Raw genomic sequence first — 23,418 nt, forward strand, 5'->3', positions numbered from 1 at the left:
GCTTTGACAGATTTAGGTTATCGTACCAAATGACACCCTATTCCCTATAGGTCCTGGTCAAAAGTAGTGCACTATAAAGGGAATAGGATGCCATTGGGACAGTTTTCTTCCTTTGTTCAGTGCTACAGCAACATAGCTATTGGTTTGTCCTGCATTAGGGACATTACCGGCCATCCCATCCTGCACCTTAATAATTAACACCATTCTCCGATCATTGTTATTGTTTATTGGCTGGCAGAGCGGCCCTCGGGGCAGTGTGGAGGCTAGCTGTCTGTGTTCATGGGGGTGTCAAACACCTACCCGAATGACTGGCTGCCTGGTTATCTGGCAGGCTGACTGACTGACTAGCTGCCTGGTTAGCTGGCAGGCTGGATGGCTGGCTGACTGACTGGGTGTGATGGGTTCACATGTCACATCTTCATCATTGAGGGCTGACTGACTGGATCACTAACTAACTGACTGACTGGAGGACGTAGCATCACTCGGGTCTGAGCCGTAAGTTACTTATTGATTTTGTTGATTGCTATGGATTTATTTGATACAATGCTTTTAAGTCAAACGCTTGTCAATAGTGTTGATTAACTAGGCCAGGGGTAGGATACTATACTGACGCAACAATTTTGAACATTTTACTGAGTTTCATATAAGGAAATCAGTCAATTGAAATAAATAAATGAGGCACTAATCTATGGATTTCACATGACTGGGAATACAGATATGCATCTGTTGGTCACAGATACCTTTAAAAAAAGGTAGGGGCGTGGATCAGAAAACCAGTCGGTATCTGGTGTGACCAACATTTGCCTCACGCAGTGCGACTTTGCAAAGAGTTGATCAGGTTGTTGATTGTGGCTTACTCCTCTTGAATGTCTGTGTGAAGTTGCTGGATATTGGCAGGAACTGGAGCATGCTGTCGTACACGTCGATCCAGAGCATCTCAAACATGCTCAATTGGTGACATGTCTGGTGCTTACATAGACCATTGAAGAACTGGGCCATTTTTTAGCTTCCAGGAATTGTGTACAGATCTTTGCGACATGAGACTGTTAATTATCATGCTGAAACATGTAGTGATGGCGGTGGATAAATGACACGGCAATGGGCCTCAGGTTCTCATCAAGATATCTTTGTGCATTCAAATTGCCATCGATAAAATGCCATTGTGTTCGTTGTCCGTAGCTTATGCCTGCCCATACCATAACCCCACCTCCACCATGGGGCACTCTGTTCACACCATTGACATCAGCAAAACGCTCGCCCACACATCACCATAAATGTGGTCTGTGGTTTTGAGGCCGGTTAGATGTACTGGCAAATTCTCTAAAACGACATTGGAAGCAGTGTTATTCATGGATGTCAAGGGAAGCTAGACTTCGCCAAAAAATGTACCAAGAAAGAAATTCGAAAACATTAAATGTATCTTTCGTCTCTCTGTGTTTCATAATTTTCCTTCAATTCGCAAGGGGCTAAATGTACACTACATGATCAAAAGTATGTGGACACCTACCATGGACATTAATATGGAGTTGGTCCCCCCTTTGCTGCTACAACAGCCTCCACTCTTCTGGGAAGGCTTTCCACTAGATGTTGGAACATTGCTGCGGGAACTTGCTTCCATTCAGCCACAAGAGCATTAGTGAGGTCGGGCACTGATGTTGGGCGAATAGGCCTGGCTTGCAGTCGGCCTTCCAATTCATCCCAAAGGTGTTCGATGAGGTTGAGGTCAGGGCTCTGTGCAGGCCAGTCAAGTTTGTCCACACCGATCTCAACAAACCATTTTTGTATGGAACTTGTTATGTGAATGGGGGCATCAAGGCAAAGGGTGGCTAATCTAAAATATATTTGGTTAGTATGTGTTATTTCATAGTTTTGATGTCTTCACTATTATTCTACAATGTATAAAATAAAGAAAAACCATTGAATGAGTAGGTGTGTCCAAACGTTTGACTAGTACTGTAAATTAATGGTAAATAATGAATCGTATCATTTTGGAGTCACTTTTATTGTAAATAAAAATGTGAATATATTTTTAAACACTTCTACATTAATGTGGATGCTACAATGATTATGGATAATCTTGAATAATCATGAGTGAGAAAGTTACAGATGCAATAATATCATACACCCAAGACATGCTAACCTCTCACCATTACAATAACAGGGGACGTTAGCATACCCCCAAGACACGCTAACCTCTCACCATTACAATAACAGGGGAGGATAGCATACCCCCAAGACATGCTAACATCTCACCATTACAATAACAGGGGAGAGTAGCATTTTATATCACACCCCAAGACATGCTAACCTCTCACCATTAAAATAACAGGAGATGTTAGCATTTTATATCATACCCCTAAGACATGCTAACCTCTCACCATTACAATAACAGGGGAGGTTAGCATTTTATATCATACTTCTAAGACATGCTAACCTCTCACCATTACAATAACAGGGGAGGTTAGCATTTTATATCATACCCCAAGTCATGCTAACCTCTCATTACAATAACAGGGGAGGTTAGCATTTGATATCATACCCCAAGACATGCTAACCTCATTACAATAACAGGGGAGGTTAGCATTTTATATCATACCCCCAAGACATGCTAACCTCTCATTACAATAACAGGGGAGATTAGCATTTTATATCGTACCCCAAGACATGTTAACCTCTCATTACAATAACAGGGGAGGTTAGCATTTTATATCATACCCCAAGACATGCTAACCTCTCATTACAATAACAGGGGAGGTTAGCATTTGATATCATACCTCAAGACATGCTAACCTCTCATTACAATAACAGGGGAGGTTAGCATTTTATATCATACCCCCAAGACATGCTAACCTCTCACCATTACAATAACAGGGGAGGTTAGCATTTTATATCATACCCCCAAGACATGCTAACCTCTCATTACAATAACAGGGGAGGTTAGCATTTTATATCATACCCCCAAGACATGCTAACCTCTCACCATTACAATAACAGGGGAGGTTAGCATTTTATATCATACCCCAAGACATGCTAACCTCTCATTACAATAACAGGGGAGGTTAGCATTTTTTGGGGGGTATGATATTTGTGCGTCTAACTTTCTCACTCATCATTATTCACAATTAATTTAGGATTGTCCAACAAATTTGTAGAGTCACAACCTTGATATAGCCATTGTGTGCAAATGAATATGGGACCAAATACTTCACTTTTTATTACTTTAATACACATAAGTGAATTTGTCCCAATGATTTTGGTCCATTAAAATGGGGGGACTATGTACAAAAACTGCTGTACTTTAAACGGTTCACCCAATATGGATGAAAATACCATCAATTTTATGCTGACAGTCTGCAAATTTACCTCATAGTCATTGAGTTTTGAGTTTGAGTGCTCATTCAAGGGTTTTTCTTTATTTTTACTATTTTCTATATTGTAGAATAGTGACGACATCAAAACTATGAAATAACACATATGGAATCATGTAGTAACCAAAAGAGCGTTAAACAAATCAAAATAGATTTTAGATAATTCAAAGTAGCCACCCTTTGCCTTGATGACAGTCTTGCACACGCTAGGCATTCTCTCAACCAGCATCATGAGGAATTATTTTCCAACAGTCTTGAAGGAGTTCCCACATGATGAGCACTTGGCTGCTTTTCCATCCCTCTGCGGTCCAACTCATCCCAAACTATCTCATTTGGGTTGAGGTCAGGTGATTGTGGAGGCCAGGTCATCTGATGCAGCACTCCATCACTCTCCTTCTTGGTCAAATATCCTTTACACAGCCTGGAAGTGTGTTTTGGGTCATTGTCCTGTTGAAAAACAAATGATAGTCCCAATAAGCGCAAACCAGATGGGATGGCATATCGCTGCAGAATGCTGTGGTAGCCATACTGGTTAAGTGTGCCTTGAATTCGAAATAAATCACTGACAGTGTCACCAGCAAAGCATCCACATTTCCTCCTCCATGCTTCATGGTAGGAACCACACATACGGAGATCATCCATTCACCCACACCATCACACCTCCTCCTCCATGCGTATGTGGGAACTCCTTCAAGACTGTTGGAAAAGCATTCCTCATGAAGCTGGTTGAGAGAATGCCAAATAGGACTATCTTCTGTATACCAACCCTACAACACAACTGATTGGCTCAAAAGCATTAAGAAGGAAAGACATTCCACAAATTAACTTTTAACAAGGCACACCTGTTAATTGAAATGCATTCCAGGTGACCACCTTATGAAGCTGGCTGAGAGAATGCCAAGAGTGTGCAAAGCTGTCATCAAGGCAACGGGTGGCTACTTTGAAGAATATCAAATATATTTTGATCTGTTTAACACTTTTTTTGGTTACTACGTGATTCCATGTGTTATTTCATAGTTAATATGTCTTCACTATTATTCTACAATGTAGAAAATAGTTTTAAAAAATTGGAGGAATGAGTAGGTGTGTCCAAACACATACTGGTAAAACAGTATGTAAACATTATTTAAGTGACCAATGTTCAATGACTATGTTCAGTTGAAGTCGGAAGTTTACATACACTTAGGTTGAAGTCATTAAAACTCGTTTTTCAACCACTCCGCAAGTGTCTTGTTAACAAACTATAGTTTTGGCAAGTCGGTTAGGACATCTACTTTGTGCATGACACAAGTCATTTTTCCAACAATTTTTTACAGACAGATTATTTCACTTATAATTCACTGTATCACAATTCCAGTGGGTCAGAAGTTTAGGTACACTAAGTTGACTGTGCCTTTAAACAGCTTGGAAAATTCCGGAAAATTATGTCATGGCTTTAGAAGCTTCTGATAGGCCAATTGACATAATTTGAGTCAATTGGAGGTGTACCTGTGGATGTATTTCAAGGCCTACCTTCAAACTGAACCTCTTTGCTTGACTTCATGGGAAAATCAAAAGAAATCAGCCAAGACATCAGAAAAAAAAGTGTAGACCTCCACAAGTCTGGTTCATCCTTGGGAGCAAATTCCAAACGCCTGAAGGTACCACGTTCATCTGTACAAACAATAGTACGCAAGTATAAACACCATGGGACCACGCAGCTTTCATACCGCTCAGGAAGGAGATGCGTTCTGTCTCCTAGAGATGAACGTACTTTGGTGCGAAAAGTGCAAATCAATCCCAGAACAACAGCAAAGGACCTTGTGAAGATGCTGGAGGAAACAGGTACAAAAGTATCTATATCCACAGTAAAACGAGTCCTATATCGACATAACCTGAAAGGCCGCTCAGCAAGGGAGAAGCCACTGTTCCAAAACCGCCACAAAAAAAGCCAGACTACGGTTTGCAACTCCACATGGGGACAAAGATTGCACTTTTTGGAGAAATTTCCTCTGGTCTGATGAAACAAAAATAGAACTGTTTGGCCATAATGACAATCTTTATGTTTGGAGGAAAAAGGGGGAGGCTTGCAAGCCGAAGAATACCATCCCAACCATGAAGCACGGGTGTAGCAGCATCATGTGGGGGTGCTTTGCTGCAGAAGGGACTGGTGCACTTCACAAAATAGACGGCATCATGAGGCAGGACAAGTATGTGGATATATTGAAGCAACATCTCAAGACATCAGTCAGGAAGTTAAAGCTTGGTCGCAAATGGGTCTTCCAAATGGACAATGACCCTAAGCATACTTCCAAAGTTGTGTCAAAATGGCTTAAGGAAAACAAAGTCAAGGTAATCGAGTGGCCATCACAAAGCCCTGACCTAAATCCTATAGAAAATGTGTGGGCAGAACTGAAAAAGCGTGTGTGAGCAAGGAGGCCTACAAACCTGACTCAGTTACACCAGCTCTGTCAGGAGGAATGGGCCAACATCCACCCAACTTATTGTGGGAAGCTTGTGGAAGGCTACCCGAAACGTTTGACTCAAGTTAAACAATTTAAAGGCAATGCTACCAAATACTAATTGAGTGTATGTAAACTTCTGACCCACTGGGAATGTGATGAAAGAAAAAAAAGCTGAAATAAATCATTCTCTCTACTATTATTCTGACATTTCACATTCTTAAAATAAAGTGGTGATCCTAACTGACCTAAGACTGGGAATTTTTACTTGGATTAAATGTCAGGAATTGTGAAAAACTGAGTTTAAATATATTTGGCTAAGGTTTATGTAAACTTCCGACTTCAACTGTACATAGAGCATCTCTCTAAGGTTCAGGGCAGGGGACTGGGCGGAGGCCAGCTAGTAGGTCGGTCCTAGCTTTGATGCACCCTTACTATCTCCGCCTGGAAGCGGGGTGAACAAGCCATTGCTCAGGTGGCTGAGGTCCTTGATGATCTTTTTGGGCTTCTTGTGACACCTGGTGCCTTAGATGTCCTGGAGGGCAGGCAGTGTGCCCCCGGTGATGCGTCGTGTTGACCACACCACCCTTTGAAGAGCCCTGCGGTTGCGGATGGTGCAGTTGCCATACCAGGCGGTGATACAGCCCGACAAGATGCTCTCAATGGTGCATCTGCAGAAATTAGTGAGGGTGTTAGGGGCCAGGTTGAATTTCTTCAGCCTCCTGAGGTTGAAGAGTTGCTGTTGTACCTTCTTCACCACACTTTCTGTGTGGATGGACCATTTCAGGTTGTGATGTGCACGCTGAGAAACTTGAAGCCCCCCCCCCCCTCTAGTGCTCTCTCTGCTACCTCCTAAAGTCCACGATCAGCTCCTTCATTTTGTTGACATTGAGGGAGAGGTTATTTTCCTGGCACCACTCCGCCAGGGCCCTCACCTCCTCCCTGTCGGCTGTCTCGTTATTCTTGGTAATCAGGCCTACGATTTCAGTTTTGCGTGAATGCTGCCATCTATTCAGAAGGTTTTGGAATAATCCTCACACTGGAAACAACATCCTCTATACCACTTCCTTATGAACTCTGTCACCGAGTCAGTGTATACGTCAATGTTATTCTCAGAGGCAACCCGGAACATATCCCAGTATGCTTGATCAAGACAATCTTGAAGCAAAGATTCTGATTGGCCAGAACAACATTGAACAGTCCTTACCACGGGAACTTCCTGTTTACGTTTCTGCCTATAGGAAAGGAGGAGCAGAATGTGGAGGAGTGATCTGATTTGCCAAAAGTAGGGCAGGAGAGGGCTTCTTAGCCGTCCCGAAAGGGGGAGTAGCAATGGTCAAGAGTGTCTTGATGAACAAGTAGAGCAAGTGATGTGTTGATAAAACTTTGGTAGCATTTTTCTCAGATTTGCTTTATTGGTCCCAAGCTACAATAAATGCCGCCTCGGGATATGCATTTTCCAGTTTGCACAAAGTCCAATGTAGTTCCTTGAGAGCCGTCGCGGTGTCAACTTTAGGGGGAATATACACGGCCGTGACAATGACCGAAGAGAATTCTCTCTGGAGATAATACAGTCGGCATTTTATAGTGCGATATTCCAGATTGGCGGAAGAAAAGGTCTTGAGTTCCTGTATGTACCATATTCACACCATGATAGTTAATCATGAAACATACATCTCCGCCTTTCTTCTTCCCGTAGAGTTCTTTCTTCCTTCCTGTCCGCGCGATGTATGGAGAACCCCGCTGGCTGTATGGACGGGGACAGTATATCCGGAGAGAGCTATGATTCCGGAAACAGAGTATGTTACAGTCCCCGATGTCTCCCTGGAAGGAGATCCTCGCTCTGAGCTCGTCTACTTTATTGTCCAGGGACTGAACATTAGCAAGTAATATACTTGTATGCGGTGAATAGTATGAACGCCTCCTGAGTCGGACTAAAATCTCACTCGGTATTCCTCTTCTTCGTCGGCGGTGTCTTGGAGCAGCCCCTGAGATGAGTGAAAATGCTTCTGGAGGTATGAACAAAGAATCCACTTCAGGAAAGTCACAATTCTGGTCGAAACGCTGGTGACCGGCAATCTAATAACCATAAGTTGCTTTTGGCTATAGGTAATAATGCAAGAAAATGTTCTGAGCAAATTATGTAAGAAATAACACAACAACAAAAATACTGCAAAGTCGGTTAGGAGTTAGGGACAGGGTGACCTTGTCTGTCCGCGCCATCTTGAAGTTAACTCCGCAGCGAGAGCAATGCCGCAGTGTCACAGCGTATTTGTGGCTGTTCCACATCAAAGTGGCGTGAGTGAGGAAATGGCTGGGACCACTCCTTGAAGACAAAGCACAATAGTGTTCTGCAGCGTATCAGCCCTGCCTTTGATGTTTAGTGTGTTCCAAATGGCACCCTATTCCCTATACTGTACACTAGAGCCTTAGGTGCTCTGGTCAACAGTAGTGCACTATATAGGGAATTAGGGTCCCGTTTGGAACACAGACGTTGTGGGTTTTATTCCTGTCCTTTAAGAGCAGAATTTGATCTGCATTCTGCATGGCCTCCATTAGGACATTACAGGTTCATTAGGGGAGATCTAAATGCTTCCATATATCCTGCATCATCCCCACAGGGGTTGAAATCCTGCCAATACATGCAAGGTTTGTTTCTTTCTTCTCCTCTCCCTAATCCTCTATTTCTTTATTTTCCTCTCCTCTCTACACTGTCCTGAACTCATTGTACCTCTCCGATCTGAGCTTCTTTCTCTCTCTCTCTCTCTCTCTCTCTCTCTCTCTCTCTCTCTCTCTCTCTCTCTCTCTCTCTCTCTGTCTCTGTCTCTGTGTCTCTCTCTCTCTGTCTCTCTCTCTCTGTCTCTCTCTGTCTCTCTCTGTCTCTCTCTGTCTCTCTGTCTCTCTGTCTCTCTGTCTCTCTGTCTCTCTGTCTCTGTGTCTGTCTGTCTGTCTGTCTGTCCAGCCCTTCTCAGCAGACCAGCCAATAGAAGAACTAGGTCTGTTAGAGGAGGATGTGAGGGGGAGACAGGCTGTGGCGTGGCAGCCCAGTAAAGAGGACTACTACCGTCGCCTTAGCGACCCCGGCCTAGACTACTTCCACAATAACAACAAAACAAATATGGAGAGCTTACTGAGCTGATGGTTGGCATACTGATGGGCTTCTGGTGGGTTTCCCCTCTGAGTCTGGTTCCTCTCTAGATGGACTTCCCCTCCGAGTGGTTCCTCTCTAGATGGGCTTCCCATCTGAGTCTGGATCCTCTCTAGATGGGCTTCCCATCTGAGTCTGGATCCTCTCTAGATGGGCTTCCCCTCTGAGTCTGGATCCTCTCTAGGCTTCGTCCTCCCACTTCACAAGGTGGTGAATGTGCAAGGTGATGAGCTTGATGCTCCTTTCCAATAAATATCGAGGGTCTTATTCTGGTGACATGATGATCGATGCTTGGCTGCCATTTGACAAATAAAAATAATATTGCTCTTATCCATAATAATCTCATAATGTAGCTAGCGTACTGTGTCTGCCAGCTGTTGGCTAGAGCTCACGTTCCAAGACCAGAGTGGGCACATTTGCTATATAACAAAACTATCAGAGTTGAAAATGCGATGGAAACCAATTTCCTTGTATTTTTCATTCGGTACATGAGAATTTATCCGCAAACATTATCTTTATGTGCACTATGTCATCACACAGACTTTCATCAGCAAAAAATCTGTTTGATGGAAACACATCTCTGGTGGGAAAATGTGCATATTATTTTATGCAAATTTGATGTAAACCAAGCTTCTAACCTAGCTACTAACATAGCTTCTAACGTATCTACTAACCTAGCTACTAACCTAGCTTCTAACCTAGCTACTAACCTAGCTTCTAACCTAGCTACTAACCTAGCTACTAACCTAGCTAATAACCTAGCTTCTAACCTAGCTACTAACCTAGCTTCTAACATAGCTACTAACCTAGCTTCTAACCTAGCTACTGATCTAGCTTCTAACCTAGCTACTAACCTAGCTACTAACCTAGCTTCTAACCTAGCTTCTAACCTAGCTACTAACCTAGCTAATAACCTAGCTACTAACCTAGCTTCTAACCTAGCTTCTAACATAGCTACTAACCTAGCTTCTAACCTCGCTACTAACCTAGCTTCTAACATAGCTACTAACATAGCTACTAACCTAGCTTCTAATCTAGCTACTGATCTAGCTTCTAACCTAGCTACTAACCTAGCTACTAACCTAGCTTCTAACCTAGCTACTAACCTAGCTACTAACCTAGCTACTAACCTAGCTTCTAACCTAGCTTCTAACATAGCTACTAACCTAGCTTCTAACCTAGCTTCTAACCTAGCTTCTAACATAGCTACTAACCTAGCTTCTAACCTAGCTTCTAACCTAGCTTCTAACATAGCTACTAACCAAATCAAATTTATTTATATAGCCCTTCTTACATCAGCTGATATCTCAAAGTGCTGTACAGAAACCCAGCCTAAAACCCCAAACAGCAAGCAATGCAGGTGTAGAAGCACGGTGGCTAGGAAAAACTCCCTAGAAAGACCAAAACCTAGGAAGAAACCTTGAGAGGAACCAGGCTATGAGGGGTGGCCAGTCCTCTTCTGGCTGTGCCGGGTGGAGATTATAACAGAACATGGCCAAGATGTTCAAAATGTTCATAAATGACAAGCATGGTCAAATAATAATCAGGAATAAATGTCAGTTGGCTTTTCATAGCCGATCATTAAGAGTTGAAAACAGCAGGTCTGGGACAGGTAGGGGTTCCATAACCGCAGGCAGAACAGTTGAAACTGGAACAGCAGCAAGGCCAGGTGGACTAGGGACAGCAAGGAGTCATCATGCCCGGTAGTCCTGACGTATGGTCCTAGGGCTCAGGTCCTCCGAGAGAGAGAAAGAAAGAGAGAAGGAGAGAATTAGAGAGAGCATACTTAAATTCACACAGGACACTGGATAAGACAGGAGAAGTACTCCAGATATAACCAACTGACCCTAGCCCCCCGACACAAACTACTGCAGCATAAATACTGGAGGCTGAGACAGGAGGGGTCAGGAGACACTGTGGCCCCATCCGATGATACCCCCGGACAGGGCCAAACAGGAAGGATATAACCCCACCCACTTTGCCAAAGCACAGCCCCCGCACCACTAGAGGGATATCTTCAACCACCAACTTACCATCCTGAGACAAGGCCGAGTATAGCCCACAAAGATCTCCACCACAGCACAAACCAAGGGGGGACGCCAACCCAGACAGGAAGATCACGTCAGTAACTCAACCCACTCAAGTGACGCACCCCTCCTAGGGACGGCATGAAAGAGCACCAGTAAGCCAGTGACTCAGCCCCTGTAATAGGGTTAGAGGCAGAGAATCCCAGTGGAGAGAGGGGAACCGGCCAGGCAGAGACAGCAAGGGCGGTTCGTTGCTCCAGAGCTTTTCCGTTCACCTTCACACTCCTGGGCCAGACTACACTCAATCATATGACCTACTGAAGAGATAAGTCTTCAGTAAAGACTTAAAGGTTGAGACCGAGTCTGCGTCTCTCACATGGGTAGGCAGACCATTCCATAAAAATGGAGATCTATAGGAGAAAGCCCTGCCTCCAGCTGTTTGCTTAGAAATTCTAGGGACAATTAGGAGGCCTGCGTCTTGTGACCGTAGCGTACGTGTAGGTATGTACGGCAGGACCAACTCGGAAAGATAGGTAGGAGCAAGCCCATGTAACGCTTTATAGGTTAACAGTAAAACCTTGAAATCAGCCCTTGCCTTAACAGGAAGCCAGTGTAGGGAAGCTAGCACTGGAGTAATATGATCAAATTTCTTGGTTCTAGTCAGGATTCTAGCAGCCGTATTTAGCACTAACTGAAGTTTATTTAGTGCTTTATCCGGGTAGCCGGAAAGTAGAGCATTGCAGTAGTCTAACCTAGAAGTAACAAATGCATGGATTAATTTTTCTGCATCATTTTTGGACAGAAAATTTCTGATTTTTGCAATGTTACGTAGATGGAAAAAAGCTGTCCTTGAAACAGTCTTGATATGTTCGTCAAAAGAGAGATCAGGGTCAAGAGTAACGCCGAGGTCCTTCACAGTTTTATTTGAGACGACTTTACAACCATCAAGATTAATTGTCAGATTTAACAGAAGATCTCTTTGTTTCTTGGGATCTAGAACAAGCATCTCTGTTTTGTCCGAGTTTAAAAGTAGAAAGTTTTCAGCCATCCACTTCCTTATGTCTGAAACACAGGCTTCTAGCGAGGGCAATTTTGGGGCTTCACCATGTTTCATTGAAATGTACAGCTGTGTGTCATCCGCATAGCAGTGAAAGTTAACATTATGTTTTCGAATAACATCCCCAAGAGGTAAAATATATAGTGAAAACAATAGTGGTCCTAAAACGGAACCTTGAGGAACACCGAAATGTACAGTTGATTTGTCAGAGGACAAACCATTCACAGAGACAAACTGATATCTTTCCGACAGATAAGATCTAAACCAGGCCAGAACTTGTCCGTGTAGACCAATTTGGGTTTCCAGTCTCTCCAAAAGAATGTGGTGATTGATGGTGTCAAAGGCAGCACTAAGGTCTAGTAGCACGAGGACAGATGCAGAGCCTCGGTCTGACGCCATTAAAAGGTAATTTACCACCTTCACAAGTGCACTCTCAGTGCTATGATGGGGGTCTAAAATCAGACTGAAGCATTTTGTATACATTGTTTGTCTTCAGGAAGGCAGTGAGTTGCTTGCGCATCAGCTTTCTCTAACATTTTTGAGAGGAATGGGAGATTCGATATAGGCCGATTTAGTTTTTTATATTTTCTGGGTCAAGGTTTGGCTTTTTCAAGAGAGGCTTTATTACTGCCACTTTTAGTGAGTTTGGTACACATCCCGGTGGATAGAGAGCCGTTTAATTATGTTCAACATAGGAGGGCCAAGCACAGGAAGCTGCGCTTTCAGTAGTTTAGTTGGAATAGGATCCAGTATGCAGCTTGAAGGTTTAGAGGCCATGATTATTTTCATCATTGTGTCATAGTACTAAAACACTTGACTGTCTCCCTTGATCCTAGGTCCTAGGTCCTGGCAGAGTTGTGCAGACTCAGGACAACTGAGCTTTGGAAGAATACTCAGATTTAAAGAGGAGTCCGTAATTTGCTTTCTAATGATCATGATCTTTTCCTCAAAGAAGTTCATGAATTTATTACTGCTGAAGTGAAAGCAAATTGGGGAATGCTGCTTTTTAGTTAGCTTTGCGACAGTATCAAAAATAAATGTAGGATTGTTCTTATTTTCCTCAATAAAGTTGGAAAATAGGATGATCGAGCAGCAGTGAGGGCTCTTCGATACTGCACGGTACTGTCTTTCCAAGCTAGTCGGAAGACTAACCTAGCTACTAACCTAGCTACTAACCTAGCTACTAACCTAGCTACTAACCTAGCTTCTAACCTAGCTACTAACCTTGCTTCTAACCTTGCGTTTAACCTAGCTACTAACTTATCTTCTAACATAGCTACTGTCAGTGATTATTTGTCTCTATATATTAGCCTCAAGGTTTGAGAGGCGGGCCAGTACCCAGTGGGTTGCCAATTCAAATTCCAGGGCTGATGGGGAAATGCTGTATATCCCATTTTGGCATATCCTATATCCCCAAAGATTCACCATCTCTTTGTTTTCCTGCCCAGCAACCAGAGACAGAGGAGTACCCTCAGGCTCAAAACCCTGCTCCTCTGCCTGAACCTTCTCTACCCACCTCATCCTCCTCTCAACCACAACCATCTGCCATCTCCAGTGTACAACATGTTATAGTGGCATCAACAGGTGAGGGTAACACCAGTTAGCAGGGCTGTGATGATACCAGTATCCCAATATTTTTTTCCATGGCAAAAAAATGAAAACACAAAGCAGACCAAATCCTTTTTGTGTGCTATAGCTCGGGAAATAAATACATGTGATTCTGGATGACAACATAATATGTTTGTTTCCAACATTAGGGTTGTTTTCCTACAAAAGGAAAATCCGCTTCATGTTTTGTTTCCTTGCCACGATACTAACGACTATCACAATACTGGCATCGTCCCGACCCTAACAGTTTAGTGTTATACCAGTATTGCACTCTATTCCTACTTTATTTATGTATTTATTTAACTTTATTTTTTATTTAAACAAATTTATTTTGTTTTTACTAAGCAAGTCACTACTTGTAATAGTTGGTTTGGGAATTGATTTTCACCATTGGTTCAGTTCAATCATTGGTCAATCCATGACGGTTGGAATTGACGTTTGTGTCTGTTGCCATGTGTTAACACGAGTAGGACACACTAACCAACACATCTGTCACTGTTTTATTCCAGTTGTGAAAACTTTAACTCAGCGCAGCAAGGAGGTGAAAACTGTCAATCTGACCAATGTTTCAGACAAAAACCTCCTGGCTGGTAAAATCAACGGTGACCAAGGGCTCCTGACAGAAATGAAGTCAACGATTCGTTTGAAACAATCAGAGCTAGTATCCACACAAGCAGTAAGATTACACATTACCCCCCCTTTGATATGTCTTTCTCTGTTTTTAGGATGATATACCAGGCTGTTATACTTATAAATAGTTGGTCTTCTTTGTCTTCTACAGAATAAGATGGTAGCGGAAGAGAGGACTGTTGATCTCACCAAGGTTCAGCTGGGTGGAAAAAAGCTCCTTTGTGAAATGAAATCCTCACCAGCTGCAGTAGTTAGTTCTTCCTCAGATATTTTTTTTATTTTAATTTTTTACAGATTTTGAACCAAACGCTTTAGTTTTGTTGTTCTTGAACTAATACAGCAAAATGATATGTTATGCTGATGAAAGCCATTGGATTTACATTGGATTTCCTCTTTGCTCTTCCTCAGATATTTGTGTTTTTGTATTAATACTCCTATCTGTTATAATTATGGTGTCCGTATTAGGACATCCTGATAATGAAACAAGTCCTGCTGTGTCTGTGGTTGTCCTAATATGGACACCGTATGTGAATGATGAGTGATATAGCGTTGTCTTCAACAGAGTAAGATGGTGTCGTTTTCCACAGAAGAGGTCAAACCTTCTGAACAGTCTACTGTTGATCCGACCCAAAACGTCCTTGGGCTCGGTGGTAAAAAACTGCTCTGTGAAATGAAGTCTCCAGAAGCTTCAACAAATGCTGTAATTACTCTTCACTCTCTGATATCTTGTTTCTGTTCTTGGACTAATAGGTCTATTTGACCAAGTTATTTTAACTGATGTGCGGTTTTTGCCTTTTTTCAACAGAGTAAAATGGTGGTGAGACATACATTTTCCGCAGACGGAATCAGTCAGAACAAACCTCCTGAAGAAGTGATTACTGTTGATCTGACCAAAAACGTTACACTTGGTGGCAAAAAGCTCCTGACTGAAATGAAGTCTTCAGCTGACGCAGTGGACACAGTAAACACATCAGATTTCCTCTTCTGTTTTTTAAATTCATGTTCGTAGACTTATAACCACCAAGCTGTTATAACGGAATGAATGTTCCCTTTCTTTGTCTTAAACAGGGTAAGATACTGGTAAAGGCTGAGGTAATAACTGTCGATCTGGCGAAGGCTTCTGACAAAAAACTCCTGGTTGGCAAAAACCTGCTCGGTGACAACAAATTCCTCGACAACATGAAATCCATCACATCTCTGAAACAGACAGAAATAACCACAGTAGCTGTAGCACAAGCAGTAAGCATCACATCACTTTTCCTTCTGATATTTCTCTACTTGGACTAATGCTTACTTACTTAGTTCTCTTCGTCTGGTGTGCGACATAAGGCAGCAACAATCTTCTGCCACTGGAGTCTGTCACTGGAGTCTGTCTTTGTCCACAGTTTCTGCCCTGTCCCACGAGAGACCCATCTTGTCCAGCTCAGTCTCCATATTGGACTGATGGTAAATTGGTGTTGATATTGTTTTGTCGCCAACAGAACAGGATGGTAGTTCTGCCCACGGAAGAGGCCAACCTGTCAGACATTGACTACCTGGTTCCCACCCATGACGAGCGGGGTCGGCCAATCGCTGAGTGGAAGAGACAGGTCATGGTGCGTCAGCTACAGACCAGGCTATTGGACGAGGAGGACCAGAGGAGGAAGGTGAGGCACTCTGATTTCATATTCCAATACGGTCACAGCTCTGATTGGATAACCCATGATGCTGTATGGTCACATCAACAGAGCTGGCATGTTATTCGTAGTCATTACACCAATCAGGACATAAAGAGACAGATTTTCAGACCCAGATTAAGTCTACTCATTTCTTGTGTTCCAAAAAAAAACGTCCCTCATCGTGTGCATGTCAGTGATATGATGTGTACTGTATATTAAAAAACTCTGTACTGTGTCTCCGCCACCTTTGTAGGAGAATGGGAACAGCACTTCCAAAGCGGTGAACTGGAGGTACTCCCAGGCCCACAACGCTATCCTGGGCCCGTTTGGAGAGTTGCTGACCGAGGACGACCTGATCTACCTGGAGAAGCAGATCCAGAGCGTGTCCAACCAGAAAAACTGTGAAGGCTATGAGACAGAGCTAGCTCGTCTGGCTGAGGAGCTCAGGACCATCCTGCCAGCTCCCATCGTCAACATCACAGCCAGCACTCAGTTCAGAAACCCCAACCAGGAGTCTCAGGTTTGAGTTTTTTTTTTTTTTAAATCAACAGTGCATATACCAAAGAGATCCTATTAAATTATATATGTAATTCTATTGTACAAACATGAACAATGTTTCTAGAGTCACACAATGAAGTCAATGACTTATTTCCATTGTAATCCCTTTAATTAAGGTCCCTCTGCCCGTGTGGTGTAACCGCATCTCAGGCATCGTAAAGAGCATGTCCCTGCTGATGGCCAACCTGGCAGACGGGCCGTACTCGAAGATGCCCAACACAGAGCTATCCACTGTGTTCTCCCAGACCCCAGACAGACCCACCTCTACTCGAGGGCGCAGGGAGAAGATAGAGTCCGAGATCCAACAGTTTGGGGTTTCTGTCCGGAATCTGAAGTCCAACTTTGAAGGTCATGAACAAGAAACAGAAGAAGAGGTCCACACGATGTTAGCCATACAGGAGGAAGGCATGGGGTTAGAGGTCAGAGGAACACAGGAACAGCCCAAAGAGATGAACCCAGCCCCTGAAGCTGTTCAGAACAGTGACTCAGGCATAGCCTGTGATGACAACATGACCGACGTTAGGGAAACCACCAGTTTACGGAAGGAACGTATTGTGGTGCTGTTCCTGGGCCACTGGAAGAAGTCAGCCTACACGGTGGCTCTGAAGACCAGAGAGGCTGAGAGCAGAGCCAGTGTGGTGGAGGTTGGTGGTAAACCTGGGGGGACAGATGGGAGGGGACCACAGAGGGGATCTCAGATGCCTCTGGGACATTTCTTCAAACAGAGGAGTGTCATCAACAAGATGATTGGTGATTGGAGGAGCATGATCTCCAGCGTTCCATCTCGACAGATCCGCCGTCTCCACCGGCAACAGGCACCATACTCCCCTGAACAGTTCCTCCCCAAGGTCATTCTGCACTTTATGCACACACACAGACACTTTCTACACACACACAGACACTTTCTACACGCACACAAACTGATTGTGATTCTGAATCTGATTCTAATTCCTCCACAAGGTGGACGGGGCGATGGTGGACTATGACAGCCTGACCCTTGACCTCTTTATGCTGGGGTACTTCCACATCCTGGAACTCGAACTCCCCGCGGACGAGAGGAAGATGAGACACCTGCTGTGCTTTGAGGTGTTTGACCACGTTGGTCGTTTCACCTGGGAGAGCATCCGGGAGTTCCACAAGGCCGTCATGATGGACATCGAGGCTGGGAACCGTGAGTGGAAGGACGGCTTCGAGGACATTAAGGTCAAGTTCTTTGGGAACGTGTCAACGACTCAGTCTGAAGTGCCAGAGGTAGAGAAACAACAGTTCCTACCAGAGGTCAGGCCTGTGCCCAAAGTCATCCTCCAAACCCCGACACCAGATGAAGGGGCTCTGATTAAACAAGGAACAGACATTTCCAGTTTCAGCAATGATGAGATTTGCAAATACATAGACAGGAGTTTCACTTTCTGGAAAGACAAGGAGGCAGAGATTTTTGATTTTGAGTAGTAATTGTTTTCACTGTACCTTTTTTTTTAAATCTTTTTTTAAATAATTGGTAGTCTTCTGAAATCAAGTTCTAGTTATGTAGTCTGCTGATATCAAGTTATAGTAAGGGATTGGTGTACTGTAAGTGCATTTTATTCTGAGTGTGAATACCTTTGTGTTCTTTGTGAATAGTTGTAACAGCTCTTATTATTTAAAGAGAAAGCAATAAGTAGGCCTACAGTAAACTTTCCAATCTTAGAAACAGGTAGTCAGATGTATAGTACAAAGCTATAACATTATTACAATAAAGAAGCATAAAGGACATGCTTTGTGTCATGTGATTTCCTCTGAGAAGAGTCAGTACTGTCTGTACACCTATTGATAACACGGTTTTCCTTCGTCACTCACCCCTCTGACGCATATCGGTATCAATACTATTAGCATGATGTCACCTTGTACCATGATGATGTCACATAGTGTAAAAGGAAAACTTTGAGTTTCTGGCAATGATGCCCTTTATGTACTTCACCCAAAGTCAGACGAACTTGCGGATACTATTTTTATGTCTCTGTGTTCAGTATGAAGAAAGTTAGAGGTAGTTTCGCAAGCCAATGCTAACTAGCGTTAGTGCAATGACTAGACGTCTTGGTATCTGCTAGCATAGTCTTCCAGTCATTGCGCTAACATCAGTTAGCAACTGCGCTACCGCTATGTTATCAACTTCCTTCAAACTGCATGTAGAGACATAAAAATGGTTTGCACAAGTTCATCTGACTGGGGAAGTAGATAAAGGGCATCAATGCCAAAATCCGGAGAATTATTTTAAGTATTAAGTTTACTACAAGCTTCAGCTTCGGAGCAGAAAACCCCTTTTGGTAACATGATATCCTCGCCGGGCCATAGAAACGTTTTTTTGTTGTTTTTTTGTCTTCTCATTTTGTGAAAGCAAGGAAGAGTCACCTACCCTTGCTAGTAGTAGCCAGCTGGCAACCTGGCTAGCTGGCTTTAGCCTGGCTAAAAACCTGGCTAGCTGGCTTTAGCCTGGCTAAAAACATAGCTAGCTGGCTTTAGCCTGGCTAAAAACATAGCTAGCTGGCTTTAGCCTGGCTAAAAACATAGCTAGCTCGCTTTAGCCTGGCTAAAAACATGGCTAGCTGGCTTTAGCCTGGCTAAAAACATGGCTAGCTGGCTTTAGCCTGGCTAAAAACCTGGCTAGCTGGCTTTAGCCTGGCTAAAAACATAGCAGGCTAGCTAGCCTTTTTAGCTTTCCATGTGAAATAATCCGATTTAAAATAACAAAAAATATGCCCTGGCAAATATTGTTATACTTGCCTGTGTAACCTAAAACATAATCCCAGTTTAATATACTGCTTGTGTATTCATTCCCAGCTAAAAATAGAATACCATGTTTTGGTCATGGAGAAAAAAAAGCACTTGGTTAGCTAGCTGGCTACAGCAGGTTCTAGCATTTCACAATAGCCTGTAATCACTAGTTATTACTGCTAAACAAAACACATTTTTGGTGGATTCTTGTTGTTTGGGTTACTGTTTGAACAGTCACTGAGATTGTATACCTCCCGGGTGGCGCAGTGGTCTAGGGCACTGCATCGCAGTGCTAGCTGCGCCACCAGAGTCTCTGGGTTCGCGCCCAGGCTCTGTCGCAGCCTGCCGCAACCGGGAGGTCCGTGGGGCGACGCACAATTGGCATAGCGGGTTTGGCCGGTAGGGATATCCTTGTCTCAGTATGTAAAATGTAATAAAATGTATGCACTCTACTGTAAGTCGCTCTGGATAAGAGCGTCTGCTAAATGACTAAAATGTAAATGTAAAAAATGTATTTCGTTATCAATGCAATATAGGTTACTTAGCACCAGCAGCATATCACCCTGCATACCACTGCTGGCTTGCTTCTGAAGCTAAGCAGGGTTGGTCTTGGTCAGTCCCTGGATGGGAGACCAGATGCTGCTGGAAGTGGTGTTGGCGGGCCAGTAGGAGGCACTCTTTCCTCTGGTCTAAAAAATATCCCAATTCCCCAGGGCAGTGATTGCAGTGTCTTCACCCAAATCCAGATAGCAGATGTTCTGAAAGAGCTGCAAAACCTGGACGTGTACAAATCAGCTGGGCTAGACAATCTGGACCCTCTCTTTCTAAAATTATCCGCCGCCATTGTTGAAATCCCTATTACCTGTCTGTTCAACTTCTCTTTTGTATCGTCCGAGATTCTTAAAGATTAGAAAGCTGCCGCGGTCATCCCCCTCTTCAAAGGAACCCAAACTGTTACAGACCTATATCCATCCTGCCCTGCTTTTCTAAAGTCTTCGATATCCAAGGTAACAAACAGATCACTGACCATTTCGAATCCCACCCTACCTTCTCCGCTGTGCAATCCGGTTTCAGAGCTGGTCACAGGTGCACCTCAGCCATGCTCAAGGTACTAAACGATATCATAACCTCCATCGATAAAAGACAGTTCTGTGCAGCCGTCTTCATCGACCTGGCCAAGGCTTTCGACTCTGTCAATCACCACATTCTTATCGGCAGACTCAACAGCCTTGGTTTCTCAAATGACTGCCTCGCCTGGTTCACCAACTACTTCTCAGATAGAGTTCAGTGTGTCAAATTGAAGGACCTGTTGTCTGGACCTCTGGCAGTCTCTATGGGGTTACCACAGGGTTCAATTCTCGGGCCGACTCTCTTCTCTGTATATATCAACAATGTCGCTCTTGCTGCGGGTGATTCCCTGATCCACCTCTACGCAGACGACACCATTCTGTATACATCTGGCCCTTCTTTGGACACTGTGTTAACAAACCTCCAAACGAGCTTCAATGCCATACAACACTCCTTCCGTGGCCTCCAACTGCTCTTAAACGCTAGTAAGACTAAATGCATGCTTTTCAACCGATCGCTGCCCGCACCCGCCCACCCGACTAGCATCACTACTCTGGATGGTTCTGACTTAGAATATGTGGACAACTACAATACCTAGGTGTCTGGCTACACTGTAAACTCTCCTTCCAGACTCATATTAAACATGTCCAATCCAAAATTAAATCTAGAATCTGCTTTCTATTTTGCAACAAAGCCTCCTTCACTCACGCTTCCAAACATAACCTCGTAAAACTGACTATCCTACCGATCCTCGACTTCGGCGATGTCATTTACAAAATAGCTTCCAACACTCTACTCAGCAAACGGGATGCAGTCTATCACAGTACCATCCTTTTTGTCACCAAAGCCCCATATATCACCCACCACTGCGACTTGCATGCTCTCGTCGGCTGGCCCTCGCTACATATTCGTCGCCAGACCCTCTGGCTCCAGGTCATCTTTAAGTCTATGCTAGGTAAAGCTCCGCCTTATCTCAGCTCACTGGTCACCATAACAACACCCACCCGTAGCACATGCTCCAGCAGGTATATCTCACTGGTCATCCCCAAAGCCAACACCTACTTTGGCCTCCTTTCCTTCCAGTTCTCTGCTGCCAATGACTGGAATGAATTGCAAAAATTGCCGAAGCTGGAAACGTATATTTCCCTCACTAACTTTAAGCATCAGCTATCTGAGCAGCTTAACGATCGCTGCAGCTGTACACAGCCCATCTGTAAATAGCCCATCCAATTACCTACCTCATCCCCATATTGTTTTTATTTACTTTTTTGCTCTTTTGCACACCAGTATTTCTACTTGCACATCATCATCTGCACATCTATCACTCCAGTGTTAATTTGCTCAATTGTAATTACTTCGCTACTATGGCCTATTTATTGCCTTACCTCCTCACGCCATTTGCACACACTGTATATAGACTTTTCTATTGTGTTGTTGACTGTACGTTTGTTTATCCGATGTGTAACTCTGTGTTGTTGTTTGTGTCGCACTGCTTTGCTTTATCTTGGCCAGGTCGCAGTTGTAAATGAGAACTTGTTCTCTACTGGCCTACCTGGTTAAATAAAAAAATATTTAAAAAAAACACTGTGGGAAGCATTGGAGGCAACATGGGCCAGCATCCCTGTGGAACACTTTCAATACCTTGTATTCCATGCCCAACGAATTGAGGCTGTTCCGAGGGCAAAAGCGGGTGCAACTCAATATTAGGAAGGTGTTCGTAATGTTTTGTAAACTCAGTTTACGTGCTACACTGCCTTTAAGCACTGAGCCCATGGCCATGACAGACTTATCTCAGGGTCACAGATACTTATCTCAGGGTCACAGATACTTATCTCAGGGCCATAGTGACTATTGCTATGTCCTGTCCTGTCCGGACTGTCATTTGTTCCTGTCCGGACTGTCATTTGTTCCTGTCCGAACTGTCATTTGTTCCTGTCCGGACTGTCATTTGTTCCTGTCCGGACTGTCATTTGTTCCTGTCCGAACTGTCATTTGTTCCTGCCGGACTGTCATTTGTTCCTGTCCGCACTGTCATTTGTTCCTGCCGGACTGTCATTTGTTCCTGTCCGCACTGTCATTTGTTCCTGTCCGGACTGTCATTTGTTCCTGTCCGGACTGTCATTTGTTCCTGTCCGGATTGTCATTTGTTCCTGTCCGGATTGTCATTTGTTCCTGTCCGGACTGTCAGTAACCTAGAATGTTGAACATTAGTTTATGAGGGATGCCTTTGTGCCCTAGAATAGCAGGTCACATGATCTCTGGTATGCTGCAGTGCCCAATAGTTTTTCTTCTGTTTTTCTAATGTTAGACTCATATGATGTGTTTATTTATGCTGTTGCTTCCTGACAATGAAACAAAGAGAAATATCTGTTTGCATTTGTCATATTATGCATGTTTTGTTGAATCCTTAAATCATTGAAATGTGCTGTGAATCTTTAAACTCAATATTTGTAGAAATGTTATTATTTTTAATGGTGGAAAGCATGAATTATTTACAGTACTTTTTGTGCTATTATGGAGCAGTGTTTTTCAACCTGTGTTTGTTGGCTTGTCAGTTCTATTACAACACTATTCCCAGGGAGGTCTTCAAATAGCCTAGTGATATGCTGCTGAAATTCCTTGTAGAACGCTTATAATAAAACATAAATATAATATATAATTATATTCAGTTAAATTAAAAGAGTATGCAACTTTCAACCCAAGTCCAAAACGAATTAACGGATAACCCACAATGTTTTACAGAGCCATGATCGCATGGACCTCCAAACAACAAAATTACCTTTAAAACAAAAGATTAAGCAACATCTCATGGAACGGCGGGTATTGGGAGGGGGGAGGGTATACACAAACTAACATACACATTATTTATTTAGTTCTGTTGTTTTGTATTTTGTTGTATTTTAAATTTAAATTTTGTTTGACTGTCCTTGTTAATCAGTGTTTTGTTACTTGTCATGTTTTCTTTTCTTTTGTGAACCCCAGGAAGAATAGCTGCTGCGTCTACAAAACGTAATGGGGATCCAAACAAACAAATACATAGTTCATGCTGTTTTTACAAAGTTATTTTTTTTTTTTTTGTCCTTTTGACAAACTTCCACGGGTGT

At 43.3% G+C, this 23,418-nt stretch overlaps 1 protein-coding gene across 1 annotated transcript in view; it reads left to right on the forward strand.

The window, feature by feature from the left end:
- Positions 1 to 18,231, forward strand: part of LOC120055109 (espin-like protein) — a 46,509-nt gene extending 28,278 nt beyond the window's left edge. Inside the window, exons 6-15 of the mRNA XM_039003027.1 lie at positions 13,490 to 13,625; positions 14,159 to 14,325; positions 14,431 to 14,529; positions 14,842 to 14,979; positions 15,085 to 15,240; positions 15,348 to 15,518; positions 15,761 to 15,925; positions 16,191 to 16,457; positions 16,612 to 17,343; positions 17,456 to 18,231. Coding sequence (XP_038858955.1) covers positions 13,490 to 13,625; positions 14,159 to 14,325; positions 14,431 to 14,529; positions 14,842 to 14,979; positions 15,085 to 15,240; positions 15,348 to 15,518; positions 15,761 to 15,925; positions 16,191 to 16,457; positions 16,612 to 17,343; positions 17,456 to 17,944 — 2,520 coding nt within the window. The 3' untranslated portion in view covers positions 17,945 to 18,231. The remainder of the gene's footprint in view (positions 1 to 13,489; positions 13,626 to 14,158; positions 14,326 to 14,430; positions 14,530 to 14,841; positions 14,980 to 15,084; positions 15,241 to 15,347; positions 15,519 to 15,760; positions 15,926 to 16,190; positions 16,458 to 16,611; positions 17,344 to 17,455) is intronic.
- Positions 18,232 to 23,418: the final 5,187 nt, after the last annotated feature.

This window comes from Salvelinus namaycush, chromosome 10, assembly GCF_016432855.1.
Source record: "Salvelinus namaycush isolate Seneca chromosome 10, SaNama_1.0, whole genome shotgun sequence".
Lineage (NCBI taxonomy): Eukaryota > Metazoa > Chordata > Actinopteri > Salmoniformes > Salmonidae > Salvelinus > Salvelinus namaycush.